At 43.2% G+C, this 14,894-nt stretch overlaps 1 protein-coding gene across 1 annotated transcript in view; it reads right to left on the minus strand.

The window, feature by feature from the left end:
- Window positions 1-13,136, minus strand: part of Kif5c (kinesin family member 5C) — a 151,925-nt gene extending 138,789 nt beyond the window's left edge. Inside the window, exon 1 of the mRNA XM_046426960.2 lies at window positions 12,671-13,136. Within this exon, the coding sequence (XP_046282916.1) occupies window positions 12,671-12,796 (126 nt within the window). The 5' untranslated portion in view covers window positions 12,797-13,136. The remainder of the gene's footprint in view (window positions 1-12,670) is intronic.
- Window positions 13,137-14,894: the final 1,758 nt, after the last annotated feature.

The following is a 14,894-nucleotide window of genomic DNA, read 5'->3' on the forward strand; positions in this document are numbered from 1 at the left end:
AGAGACACCAGGACAAACAGGCACCTGCGAGCGACCAAGGCCGTTTCCTTGGTTTCCCACTCCGCAGATCCGACCGACCCCCTCCCTCCACCGGGCCTCCCAATGGGCACTTTCTGTCCCGCAGGGCGGAGGGACCTCATTAGAAAGCGCTGGGACTAAAGGGAAATGCATTTCCAGCACAGGAGGCTTCGTCATTCCTAGCATTAGCGACAGAATGGTGACAGAAGGTAGGTGGCAGATTTGCAATCACTGCGGCGCTTCTTGCCTGGAAATTGAAAACAGCCCTCCCGGGGAGGCGACACCGAGGAGCTGCCGCGGCACCCGGAGGGGCTAGACCCGCGACCTGGAAGCCCCACGTACGCCGGCTGATGGCGAGACCGAGGCACCTTTTTGGTGTTCTCCAGGTCACCCACGTCACCCACTGCAAACACAACGTAACCCCGCGGTCCCAAATGGCTTGCCCTTAATTAGAGGGCGCCCGACCGTGCGGTTCCTCCCAGGTGTGCTCGGTGGTGACCGCGGTACCTGCTGGAGGTGACAGGTAAGGAAAGGGCCAGCTGGGCTCCTGCACACGTCCCTTCTCAACAGTCCTCAAAACTGAAATATGTAAAGCAGCTCTGTAGAACTGCAAAGTATCTAAAGCAGATTTTACCTTTGTAAAGTGGATTCCTACCCCAACTTCAAGGTTAAGAACCAAATGGTCCTGCCTAACGCCTCCCAGAAGAGTTGTCCCTTTCTGTAACTCCAATAAGGCTTTGCTTCCACTCCACTTTAAAGGATTTTTGCTAATTATTATTACTCTTCCTTCATATTAATGGCAGGGATCTTTCGTGCCTTAAGCACCCTAGCAAATCCACAGGGCTTAGAACTAAGCTTGTTAGACAGTAGGCCTCCATTATACAGAAGTGTAATTCAAATTAATAAATGCAAAATCAGAACACGGCATCTATATTTTAGAACAGTGCTATCCAAGAGAAATATAATGGCGCCATAAATGCAAGCCACACATTACAATTTTAAATTTTCTACTAGTCACATTTTTTTAAAAAAAATAGCAAAGAGGATGTAAAATTCATTTTATGAATATTACTTAACTCAAAAATATCCCAATATTATAATTTCAATATATATAAATATTAAGAGTATGAGTATTTGACATTCTTTTTGTTTGAGTCAAGTCTTCAAAATCTGGTGTACGTTTTACATCGTTCAAACATCCCAATTTGAACTACATGCATTGCAAGTACTCAGTAGGCAAATGTGACTGGTGGCCATCAGATTGAACAACTAGAGGAAGCTCCAAAACCTTGACAGTGCATAAAATACCCCTTTCAAAAAGGAAACCATTGTTGTAGTAATAATGAGCTCATTTAAGGTAAAGTTTTCCATTAATCCATATTATCCCTTTATACTTCTTTTTACTAGAACTAAGGAAGGAAGTATCAAATAAGTGTGTGTTTTCCCTTTGTAAACTCTTTTGGCTAAATGTTTAGATCACAAAATGCTATTTAAAATAGATACTCAGCCAGGGCTGGTGGCTCATGTCCATAATCCCAGCAGCTCAGGAGGCTGAGGCAGGAATATCACAAGTTCAAAGATAGCCTCAGCAACTTGGCCCTCAGCAATTTAGTGAAACCCTGTCTCAAAATTAAAAAATAAAAAGGTCTAGAGATGTGACTCAGTGGTTAAGTCCCTCTGAGTTCAAACTCTGGTCCCAAAAAATAAAAAGAAATAAACTAAAATAGATCCTCAAGCCAGTCTTTTACCAGGAACCACACTTACTAAGGAAAATTTAACTGCATGGTAAGCAAATGTTGTTACTCGGGGAAATAGTGCTTTGGGTGTTTTTTTCCATACTTGTTTGAACACATAATTAGTAGGTTGTATTGTTCTCTTAAATAGTTATTACCAAAGGGCTCAACATTTCCTTTCTAAAGTCTACATTTCACATATGTTACATAAACAAACTATTAGTACTTAGAAGGATTTCATAGTATCATGATGGAGCTGGGACCTAAGAATGCATCAGCTCCCAAAAGTTAGCTGACTCCTCTGCCCTTCCTGCTGGGAAGGTAAGTTTGCTCTTCACAGGAATAATGACACACAAGGTATCCAAGCATCATCCAGGTAAGGCCCCTGCATCCATCATCTCAATACAGAGCCTGACCAAAGACCCAGATAAGGAGGCTTAGGTGCTCTTTCTATTTTCTGCACCTGGGCATCCCACCATCTTGCAGCCCAGCCTGTCCTGAACTTGAGCTCAGCTCAGATGAGTCTGAATCTATGGACCCAGCCTAATTGATCCACCAGCTGCATGCAGAGAAGAGACGGGAAACAACCCCTGGAGACCAGCCCATAAAGCCAGACTCTGGGGAGGTCAGCTGACCACAGAGGCCAGCCACAGGACGCCTGGACACTTCATTCTGGATCCTGCCCACCAGGAACCAGGACCAAGGGAGGTTTCAACAATGACCAATCAGACTAGCTTTTGTCCCTCTCTGTGGGCAGGAGATAGATTTGAAAGGGAAACTGAAGTCCCTTCCCCCATAACTATCCAAAGTTTCTAATGTCAAATGGAGCTGTTATTTACTCAGGTTCCCAGGTAGAAATCAATAATCTCTGAGGAGTAGGGTGCCAGATAGGTCGTTTTTGAGAAAAACTATGATACAATCTCCTCAGAGAATTGAGCAGACTGTTCTGCGTTGCCACAGGAGGCAAAAGGAAAAGCTGGAAATAGAAAAGATCACTCATGAGAGAGACTGGGAAGAGTCCCTGAGATTTGTCAATCCAGAGCCATGTAATGCTTCCAAAATAATATTATTTATCTGTAGCTGTCAACACCATATCCTACAAAGTGTTAAAACATAAATTATTGGGATTTGTTTATTTGTACTTTTTCCTTCAACCCTACCTCCTTTTGAAGGTTATTTTTGTTTTTGGATTTTGTTTTTAAAGAGGAAAGGAGTAAGAAATATGAAAAAAAAATCACAAAATTTTTCCCTAAAGTATTCTATTGTACTGAATTCTGTTCTTCCTTCCATGTTTCCCCCTCATCCCTGAGATGTATTTTCCAATATTCAATTCACATCAAGATAGACCTTTGCTACCTGAAAAGGCCGTACAAAAATCACCTAGGCACACCTAAAATAATTGCTCCAAATTCTTTCAGATTGGTAGCTGCTACCTCAGGGTGCATCCTGAGGTTTGAATACAAATGAAATACATCTGCCTGTTTCCCTAAACATTTGCACAAGCTGACTAAGGCCAAGGGAAACAGCAGCAAGGAAGAGCCATAAGGCATGAAGCTCTCAGTAGCCTTCCAGGTGACTCTGCAACGCTGACGTGGGTTGATTAAAAGGATAACTGGGACATGATGCTATTGGGGAGATGGTTGGGGAACCCTGATTAGCCCTGATGGCTCTGTGAGTGTTCCCACTGCCACAGCCACCACACACAGGAGTCCATCAAGAGAAAGCCGCCTCCTGTTGTTTCAAGGTTAATGTGCACGAGCATTTCCTTCTCCTCACTGGAAATCAATAGTACCTGGCATTCAGGTTTGAACAAACCCACTGCAAGAGGAAATTTGTGAGGCAATGGGGACTTGTCAGTAAGGAATTATTGTTAATATTTTAGTTATGATAATGTTTGTGGTTATGCTTAAAAATAGAGTCCTGACGTTTTAGAAATACATATTGAAGTGTTTTGGAACAAATGATGTGATATGTGAGATTTTTGCCTCGAAGAACTCTAATGAGTTTGGGGGAAAGAAAGGAGAAGAGGAAAAGTTAGGCTGCTCATTTGCTGATCATAGCTAAGACTAGTTGATAGGTACATGGGGTACATTTTGTTATTCTTTCCACTTTGTGGTACATTTCAAATTTTATATTACTTCTAAAGAGTACCCAGACACCTAGGCGAGAGGAAAACAGCAGCTCTCTCTCTCTCTGTCTCAGAGAGTATTTTATCCCTCAGTTCCTCACTGCCCAGATGATTTAATGTCAGCATTGAGAAGAAAGGGTGCATCCACACTATTTTTCTTTAAAACTACAGTCTTGGCCTCTATTTCTGTCAGCCTCAAGAGAGAAATTTAGCTTTTGATCACCTCCAAGAAACAGCATCCTTTGGGATATTGAAACTGACAAGAGACAGCTTACAAAATCTTATGGTTTACATTAAAAGTCTGAAGGCATCGCCGTGTTCAGGATCTAGGGGTTAACAGTGCATGACAAAGCACACGCTCTTGGTAAGAATTTAATTTAGCACAGCAGTGGATGCCTTATGAGACAAACTGGCAGTGATTCCACAGAGTGAGCAGAGAAGTGCGACTATAAAACAGAGGACAATTCCCCATCTCTAAGTTGCTCCCTCTCAAAACTGGGGATGCCTTAAAATCGTCTATAACCATTTTCCCAGCAATTTGAAGTCTAGAAATATATTCTAAGAAAAAACTGGGAAATGTACAAAAAGGGGTGGTGCACTTATGTTAATCACAGGAAAAAAAATACAGAAAAAACTGTTTTCCCTCGGTGGGAAACAGTTAACTAACGTCTTGATTAGACATATAATGAAATTATAAGAAACCTTTAAAAATGTTGTCTGAAATATAAACCTTTAGTAACATGAATTTTAGAATTTATAAACTCATATATGTTTTAAAACAAAATATGTGTGGTAAGAATAGCAAAGAGCTGTTATTATAATAAAATATTAGCAGTGGTATTTTCTGGTTGGTGATATCACATGTTTTTATTTTCTTCTTCATGGTTTTCTACCTAGTCTAAATTCCTTTATTTTCCCACCAATGAGTTTGCAATATATTAGGACACACAGCCCCACCCCACCCAAGAAAAAGCTTCTTTTGTGTGTGTGTGTGTGTGTGTGTGTGTTGTTAGGGATTGAACCCAGGGCTTTGGGCATGCAAGGCAAACACTCTACCAACTGAGCTATCCCCAACCCATAAAAGCTATTGTCTAAAGACAATAACAACAAAACCATAAAGACCCTTAAAGTAGGAAAGACCAGTTGCCAGAGCAGACAGAGGTCAAGGTGGAGAACCAAGCAAATAACCTCAGGCTAGGCAGCCAGAGGGGCAGCACTCTCATTTCTTTCCAAAGACATCTTGTGCTGAGTGAGTGCCCTTCCAGGCACTCACTGTTCATAAATGGGACACAATTTCTTGCCTTCAAGGGGTTTTCAGCCTAAATGAAGAAAAGGACACATTTATCCAAATAAAGGAAATGCATTACTGGGGGGAGTACAGGGGAAGGGCTGACCACTCACTGGCAGGAGGTGGGGTGGAAAGGACTACAGGTCAGGAAAAGACTTAGAGGAGGTGCTGAGGGAGGAGATGGATGAGTAATGGATGCCTGACATGCAGGGGGACTTTGAAGACCATCACCCCAGGCACAGGAGCCTGGTATGAGCAGCTGGGGGAAGGGGGCAGGCAATGAACATCCTAATCTTTGGGGGGGGGGGGACAGAAGCACAGATAAGAAGACATGGGGTAAGGCTAGGATGGCCTGGAGTACCAAAGGCCTAGAAGACCCCACAGAAGCATCTGGGGGTACCAGGAAAATGAGGGAGGGTCTGGACCATCCCAAGATGAGTCAATCTGACAATATGCAGAGAACTAGCCATAGGTGGGTCTTACATTTTCTGAAGGCTTCCTGTGGACCAGCCACTATGCTCAACACTCTATGCAGTTAGCTGTTTAAACATCGCAATACCCTAGAGGGAGACTGCTGTTATCCCAATTTTACAGATGCAGAAACTGATACTTAGTGTGGTTTAAGAATTTTCCCTAGTTCATAGAGCTAAGAAACAGCAGAGCTAAGAGTTCATGATGGACTATCTAACTCATCCCAGGTTTGGTGCTGGAGAGATGCTAAGATGGACTCTATTTTCTCCCTGGCTCTCTGTGATTTTTACAAATTCACAACTCAATTCCTCTTAAAAGGAAGTTGGATGATATACATCAAGGATAGAGCTATCTCTGCCAAAAATTAAAATAAAATAAGACTTTATGAAAAAGCCTGGGAGAAATAAGGTGAAACTGGATCAGCTAAGGGGCTTTTTTCCCCCCAATTCAACAGAAACCATTAGGGAGTAGGTCATTTTGTTTTTGCTTTTTTAATAAGTAGACCCAGGTGAGAAATTTAAGAACCAAAGGGAAACCACAGGTGGGGAGGGATCCAATTTTAAATAGGAGAGAACTGAGAATGCAAAACATTATCATTAAGTTGGGGAGATGTGGGAGATACACCCAGGTGGAGGCAGAGGGAAATCTCCAGTGACACCCACGTTATTTAAGAAAATGAAGAAATTAGCATCTATGAAGACTTGATGCCAGGGAGCAAAAATAAGAACCGTAAACCAAGATTAATTTACTAAGCAACTATACAACTATAGTAAAATAGACAAAAACATTTAAAAAAAAAAGCTATGGCCCAAGAAGCTTCTCTCTTATGTGAGGAACACACACAATTTTATACATGAGCATTGCAAATAAAAGGAACAGCTAATGGAGTCTAAAACTAAACGTAACTAAATGAGCTTTGCCTTCAATGTGGCAAATAAAATTAAAAGAGTGGCTTATTCCAAGCTGGAGAACAGGGTGAATAAAGCCTAAGAAATATTCAGAATGCAACAAGTATTTCCAGAGGACAGAGTAGGGTTGTAATTTGGGGAGCAAAGCTAATTCTGGAAATGAGGATAATTTATAATTAATTATTATAACAGGAAACATGGGAAATAATTAACCCTTATTGAGCATCTTCTCTGTGTCAGACACGGCTTGACCACTTCATTTATTTCATCCTGATGACCCTGTGAGATAGGTAATTATCTCCATTATAAATATGACAAAAATCAAGGCCCAGAAAAACACTCTTGAAAAAAGCCCCACAGCAAGTTAATGGACCCATACTCAAGACTTTTCCACCTGCTTCTATTTTCCCCTTCATTAATATAGCACTGACTGTGTGCTCAATGTGAATACTGCATGGTCACCAGTGATGTGTGCCTGATTATAGCAACTCTATTGGGTTCACTCATTCCAGGATTTGAGGGTATACCTATAGGAAACCACAAATGCATTTACAGGGTATAGAAACATCTCTGAATTTAGGGCACAGAGGAATGAAGGACTGATATATCTTGACATTACTAAATTAGAATGTATGTCAAAGTGACTGACTAAACTATTTAAAACTTTGGCTTAAGATGTTACCGCTTTTAGATGAGAAGGAAAAATGGTACCACCACTTTGGAAAACAGATTGGCAATATCTTATAGAATTAAACATATAGTTACCATATGATCCAACAATCTCACTTCTGGGCATTTACCCAAGAGGAACAAAATTTTATGCTCACACAAAATCTACACACAAAGGTTTATAGTAGCTTTACTCCTAATCACCCCACAATGGAAACAACTCAAATGTCCCTCCACAGGGAAATGGATAAATAAACTGTGGTATGTCTGTATAGTGGAAAACTACTATGTAAAAATAAATAAATAAACAAGTAACACTCAAGTAAATCTCAAAGAATCATTAAGCAAAAGAACCCAGACTCAAAAAAGATACTTCTCAATATATGATTCCATTTTATGACAATCTGGAAAAGGCAAAATTATACAGAAAAGAACACATTTGTGGTTGGGAGAACATAAGGGCTTTTTGGGAGTGGGGGCGGGGGTCAATAGAACTGTTTTGTATCTCAATTATGATGGTGCTAGTAAGCCCTCAAAGACATCCACACCCTCTAGGCCCCAGAAATGTTAATGGTACATGGTAAAAGGGACTTTGCACATGGAAATACAAAGCAATTAAGGTTGCTCATCACTGACCTTAAGACTATCTCAGATTTTGGGGGGAAGGGGCTCAATGTAAACACATGGGATCTCAAAAATGGAAGAGAGGCAGAAGAGTCAGTGACAGGAGAGGTTCAGAGAATGAGGACTCAATCCACAGTTGCTGGCTTTAAAGATTGAGGAAGGGGGTCAGGTGGCTAGGACCCAAGTGTGGCTTCTGGATGCTAAGAACAGCTTTTAGCTAATATTCAGCAGGAAAAGGGATATCAGACCTACAAGGAAGTGAATTCTGCCACCAACCTGAATGAACAATACCTAGATTCTCCCTAGACTCTCTAGAAAAGAACACAACCCTGCCAACACTTGGATTTTGACCTTCTGAGATGCAAAAAAGAGAAGCCAGCTGCCCTACGGACCTATAGAGGCTATGAGATAATAAATGTTGTTATTTTAAGCCCCTAAATGTGTGGTCATTTGTTAGAGCAACAATAAAGCACTACTACAGGAGAATTGCCAAACCCTGGGTATATATCAAAATCATAGAGCTGTACTCTAAAAAAAAATGATACTACTATACACATTTTAAAATTTAATGTTCTTACTTTGAAAGACCTGTAATTACTGTGAACCAAAAGAAAAGTTCTAGGATGTAGCCATATTTCTTTACTTTTTTAGTCCTTAATCTCCAAAATACTAATCAGGCCTGATTTGGTCTCAGTCCCAGGCCCTCCCTTCCCTGTCCATCCTCTGCTGAGAACTAATCTAAGCTTCCTGTGACCAAGGTCACTGTCCTTACCACTGTCCAGTTCAGGGTTGGGTCTAACATTTTGTTGCAGCTCTCAAACAGGTCAGAGCTTAGATTGTCTCAGGAGGAAGCACTAGACATTAGCAAGACTTGCAGTCTCAGGACTGCAAACAAGAGAAAAACCCAACAAGAAAAAAACTGAAATGAGAAAGACTACTTCAAAGAACTACTGGGAACTCATCAAGTCAGAGATCTTCCATCAACACAGTCACTTCAAAACCACTAGGCAGAGCCTGAAGTAATGGATGACTCGCCAGGACTTTTAGCAGCTAATAGAAGACTACTCTGAGGAATGCTATAACCCTAATACTTTTCTCTGAAGAGTTGATATGCTACAGAAAGGAGCTCCTTCCCTAATGGCTAGCCCACCCCACCCTCCACTTGTAGCTCACTGTCAGTGCCATTAACTCTCCTAATTTTTAATAAAGCTGAATGCAGTTTTTCCCAATTTTCTTATAACACTTTTAGTATAATGTTATTTTATCAGACCTACTCAGAAGAATGGCATTTCTCTTTAAAACTGTTATAACTACTTCCCACAGCCTACAATCAATCAAAAGTTCCATAAAGTAAGTATGTCAAAGGGAAGATTTCCAGAATCAACAAACAGATCAATAAATATTTAAGTGCCTTCTACGAACAAGGCTCTGAGAAGTACAAAGAAGCACAACATGAGTAATCCTTATCTCTACACATGGCTTACAATGGTCCCAGACCTGCAATCAAAACAAATAATAATCAATAATCGAAGGGGAAAAACTGTAAGATGATATACAAAATAAATACTTCAGGGGTTAAAAGTGGGTGAGATTAAAGGTCAGGGAATAAAAGCTTTTGCATAGGAATGGTGGAGGTGATTCCTCCAAGAAAGGCCATTTTCTTAAAAGAGAAATCTAGAATCTCCACCTACAAAATCTCTCCCTGGGCATACACTTCCATAACAATTGAACAGGACTTTAAAGAAAAAAGTGAACTTAAGGGAAAAAAAATGAACTTAGTTTCAAAAATAAGGAATTTCTGAGGTTCTGAATTCAGACTAATAGCTAACTCCACCAAACTTCATTCTTAACTGGTCTCTCTACTCAGTGAAAATGGGTACATACCTGGATTTCTGAGAACCCTCCTGGGACAGGTTCTAACTGAACCAACTTAGTGTCTATCTACCTGGAGTATAAAACAGAATACAAGCTTCCAGAACTGTCTTTAGATCCATGTTATTAATTAGGAACGGGAAAGTTTCTAGCATGAGCCAATCCAAGTCTCAACACACTGTAGCATCTGGCAATCTTTTGTTCTATACTCTAACTCACCAAAAAAAAAAAAAAAAGCATACAGTAACATTTATAGCAGCACTATCCAGACTAGCCCCAAAGTGAAAACTATCCAATTATCTATAAATAATTAATGGATAAATAAATAGATATATTTGTTTCATGGAATACTACAGAATAAGGATAAATTTGTTGAGAATAATGCTCATCACAATGAACATAAAAGAATATACTATAGAATTTTATGTATATAAAATTAAAAAAAATAAAACTAATCATAAGTCAGAATAGTGGTTACCCTAAGTCAAGGGAAATTAAGTACTGGAAGGAATAATGGACATTAGGGTGCTGAAATGTCTGTTTCTTGGTCTGTAAAGTGGTTATAGGGAGCATTTACTTTGTAAAAAGTCATCAAGCTGTACACTTAGTGATAACCTTTTTCTATATGAATGCTTTATTTCTGGGACTGGGATGTAGCTTAATGGTAGAACACCTGCCTAAGCACAAAGGCCTGGGTTCCATCCCCACCACAATCACCCAAAAAATGAAGACTTTATTTCAACAAAAAGTTTTCCTTTAAAAAAAAAAGAAAAGTGTCCACTTTATTAAAGTATTCTACTAGGATGATCAATACTTGTTTTCCAATTGAAGAGCAACATGTGTATTTACATCAACAATTTTTGTTTCTATTTCTCATTTATGTGTGAGTCTAATTTAGTCAATACCATGCATATTTATATGGGAAAAAATACATACTGGATGTCATAGTATTAAAAAAAGAACACTAAAATTAACCATTTCTGCACACACAGATCAAAGACAATGCACTTTGGAATGGGGAAGTAAGGCGGAATGGGAAAAAGGGAGGGGAAGAAGCAGCAGTAGAGAAGATGGTGAGAACTTTAAAGCCTCTGATGGGAAGGTGACAGGGTCACCACAGCATGCATATTTAAAAAAAAAAATGTTACAAGGCAAGGGGCAGGAACTAGATGTCCCCAGCAACTCCCACTCTATGTGAAATAGAGGATCAGACTGGGCACACTCTCATTGAAAGCTCTAACCATATCACTAACCCATATATGCCATTAACTGTAGAATTTCCTTCTGTCAATAACTGTAGCAAATACATTTTTTTTCTACAAGTTAACCCTAAGCAGAGAGAAAACCCCTTCTCCTGCCCTCATAGGTCAAGTCTCAAAATGAATGTCCATCCACAAAGCATTTGGAGGTCAGGATTTCCAGGTAGCTTGAAAATGAAGAGGGAAGGGGTATTCAAGAGGAACTGTGCTCTTAGACTAGGTATAAGTTAAAACCTCGATGCCAAAGCCTTGCCAAGGGACCTCTATTGCAGAGAGCGCCCATTTACTGTTACAAGCCAGCACCTGCTAGTCCGGGGGCCTTTCGCAGGAGTGCAGCAGACAACCTTGCCAAAGATTCTGGGTAGAGCCTGGACGGGTAAAAGTAGGCCTCTGGAGATTGAGAAAGGCCGGGATTCTTCCTAAGATACCCTCAGAAAATTGTCACCTGTCAATCACTTGACCTAAATACACTAGTCACTTGGGGGGGATAAGGGGGGGAGGGGGTTAGTTGGAGCATGCTCAGTGATCGGGATGACATCACTTAATCAATGCTAGGGACGGGAAGGCTGCATCAGCAGCCTGGAGCGGGCTGCCAGGAACGTGTCAGCAGGGACCGAGTGTCTCGCATTAACTCGGTCCCTCCCCACGCGGCTTCCATACAAAGGGGGCACGGTCAGCCACTCACTCTAGGGACAGAGAACCGGGAACGGGAGAAGAGGCTAGGCAGGTTTATTTCGTTTGACATATTCCTTTAAGAACTAAAAATCACTGGTATTCCTCACTACCACCAGCAGCCCGAGCTGCAAAGAGGGAGCGGAGTTGGGGGAGGGGAAATAAGGGAGACTAGGTGATCAAGACAGAAGGGGCTCCAGCAACACACAGTAACAACTTCTTTAGCACAGAGGGGCTATTTGATTGCTCTCTGGACTTCCTCTTCGCACCGACTCCTCTCCACCCAGCGCAACCCACATCAGAGGGTGTGTGGACACCAGGTGTGTGTGCGGGGGAGGGGGGGGGATAGTCCCTGCAGGGAAGGCACACATACAGGGCAGCCTGGAGTGACAGGAAACAGAAGGAGGCACACCAGGCCTTCCGAGGACATCAAGACCACCAGTGTGCCCCTCCACCCTCCACCTTCAACTCGCAGAGCAAGGTGAAACATCCCGGGCAGCCACGACTACAAGACTGCGGAAGCTCCAAGTCTGCCAAGGCTAGGATTTTTCCTTTTTCTTTCTTTCTTTCTTTTCTTTTATGCTAAGGTCGTGCAAAGAAACAAAATGTTCGCTAAATCGAACTGATGCCTGGAAGCATTTGTGGGTTGCAGAGCTTATACTTTTAAGTGGGGGCCTGGGCGCCGGGCTAGAGGGCAATCCGAACACGTTACCCACGCGGAGGCGAGTGTGGGGAACAATAGGCCCACCCGGGCCCCCACCCCGTGAACAATGGCGGATCCGAGCCCTTCCTCGCCCCCCACCCCCACCCCCGCCACCCAGGGCCCGCCTCGCTGTCCCCAGTATCCCCCCCACCAGCCAGAGAAGGAACCATTGGGTGGGGCAAGAGGGGTCTCCCGTGGTGTCCACCCAGGAGGCCAGCCCCGCAGGAATGTCCGAAGGGGCGGCCCGAATTCTCCGCTCCGTTAGGGCGTCTGGGCGCCGGGCTGCGTCGGGAAGAAGGGGAGGCCAGACGCCCGGACCACTTACCCCGATCACCACGGTCTCGTCGCCTTTGAATTTGGGGATGAATTTGTCCCCACGAAGGATCTCCGCCTCGTTGAGGGGCCGGAACCGGCACATCACTTTGATGCTGCATTCGGCTGGATCCGCCATCTCGGCCGGCCGCAGGGAGGGGGCGCGGGGATGGGTGGGGGGTCGGGGCTGGGCACCACAAGCGAGGAGGCCACGAACCGCACCGCCCGCAGCTAGGCCGCCTCCTGCAGCCTCCCACGACGCTTCTCAGCAGGTCATCGCGAACTCGGCCAGCTGGGCAGCTCGGGTCGCTCGGAGACCGGGAAGGTGGGCAACCTATCAGCTTCTCGCCCCGCTGGCTGCAGACCTCCTGCCCTAGGCCTGCCCTGCCGCTGCCCTGCGCCCCCGGCCCACCTGCCCGCGACCACGCGGAGGGCGGACAAGGCGATGCGCAGGGAGCGAGCCTCGCCCGGCTCAGACCTCCCGGGCTCCAGCGCGCTCAGCCATCCTGCATCAGCACCAGCGCGCTCCACCGCCTCCCCGCCCGCCCCTCGGCCCCGCCCTCCCCCTCCGCCCGCCCCAGGAGGGTGACATCAGTGCGAAATCCGCTCGCCGCCGCCCGGGACCTGAGCGCGGCGCATTCCGGGACTTGTAGTCGTTCTACCACTAGGTCGAAGGATGCTTGGGGCTACCTTGCGGGGACAAGATTGTGCCTGGATGCGACTTGAGAGAACTGCAGGTCTGGTCTGGCTGCCCAAGCCAAGAAAAGGATGGAACTCATATCCAATATTCCAAAATCTCTATAAATAACCAGGGTTTTGCCAACTTTTCACAAAGATGATCCCAAAAAAGAATCACTACTTAAGACAGTATACAACCGAACAGTTACTGAGTATTTTCTCTGTGTTAAAGAGTTTTGTAAGAGGTGTGAGGAAGCGGGGTGTGGGGGAGGGGGCGATGAGATTTGCATGGGTATTTGGAAACCAGTTAGACCTGAAAATGCCTCTTCAGAGAGCAGTTCATAATATATTTTGGCTCAGGGGCTCCTTTAATAGCTGGTGAAAGTTAGAGACCTTTGCCAAAGTAAAATAATAATAATTAAATAAACCTATGCACATCCCACAGATTTAACAGACTATTTCGAACAGTTGAAGTACAACTGAAGCCTGCCAATGAATCCCAAGTTTAAAACATCTCTCTATTAATTATATCAATTTAGTGAACCTCTGCCTAGTGGTTACTAAAGGAGTATAAGCAGAATGTATATAGAATTGTGTCTAAATTTCTATACAGGATATGCCCAGACCCTATGATCAAATTTTTTTCCTACTTTATCTAGCTTTATCTCTTGCCACTTCTTATCATGATGTTTATACTCTGGCAAATACCAAACTACTTGTATCTTCCTGCATTCACCTCTTGCTCTGCTTGCTTATGATATTCTGTTTAGGTCATTTGCTCTCCTGGAGTCACCCATTCCATCTCAATTAGTAAGTATATTAGGGGTTTTATGGGAACCCAACTGGAGCCATTGAGGCAAAGGAAGACCTTATCAGAAGAACACAAATTGATCTCACTTATTCAAAAAGTGATTAGACAACTGAACTAGAAGGCAGGGTACTGTCAGGTAGCCTGTTCTCTCAGCATATTGGCCTCACTCTTTCTCACTCAAGACTACTCCTTCACATGTCAGAAAACCCAGCTGCCAGTAGCCAATCCCCCTCTCACCATACTGGAGATGGAACCCAGGAGCATTCTACCTCTAAGTTCTATTCCCAGTCTTTCTAAGTTGCCCAATATAAAGAGCAAACTGTGCTCTGCTCTGAGTTACGTCACGATATATAGTACAACAGTTTTAAGGCTATGCCTGAACCTTCATTACTCTGCTATATAAAGCAATAGTTTGCCATAAGCTACTCCATTCTGAGTTTAAGTGCTGAGGTAGAATGTCTCTACACCTTGTTTGTATAAGTAAACAACTACCATCTGCCTGGCACAACCAAAAGGCATAATCTGATACTCATGCTAATAAGAATGACCACCTGTGAACTTACCAAATTAATCAGCAGCATGTGGATGTACAGTATATCAAACTCATCAGAAAAACCAGTACCATGAGTTTACTGAACATAGCAGATCACCAAATGATATAAACCCCTAACTCAAGACCTATAAAAGGAGTATCACCCTAAGACTGAACATGGTAGCGCCCTGACCCTGTCACATGGTCACTCCTTAC

Source organism: Marmota monax, unplaced genomic scaffold (assembly GCF_021218885.2).
Source record: "Marmota monax isolate L192 unplaced genomic scaffold, Marmota_monax_Labrador192_F-V1.1 WCK01_AAM20220418_F8-fsc00048, whole genome shotgun sequence".
Taxonomy (NCBI): domain Eukaryota; kingdom Metazoa; phylum Chordata; class Mammalia; order Rodentia; family Sciuridae; genus Marmota; species Marmota monax.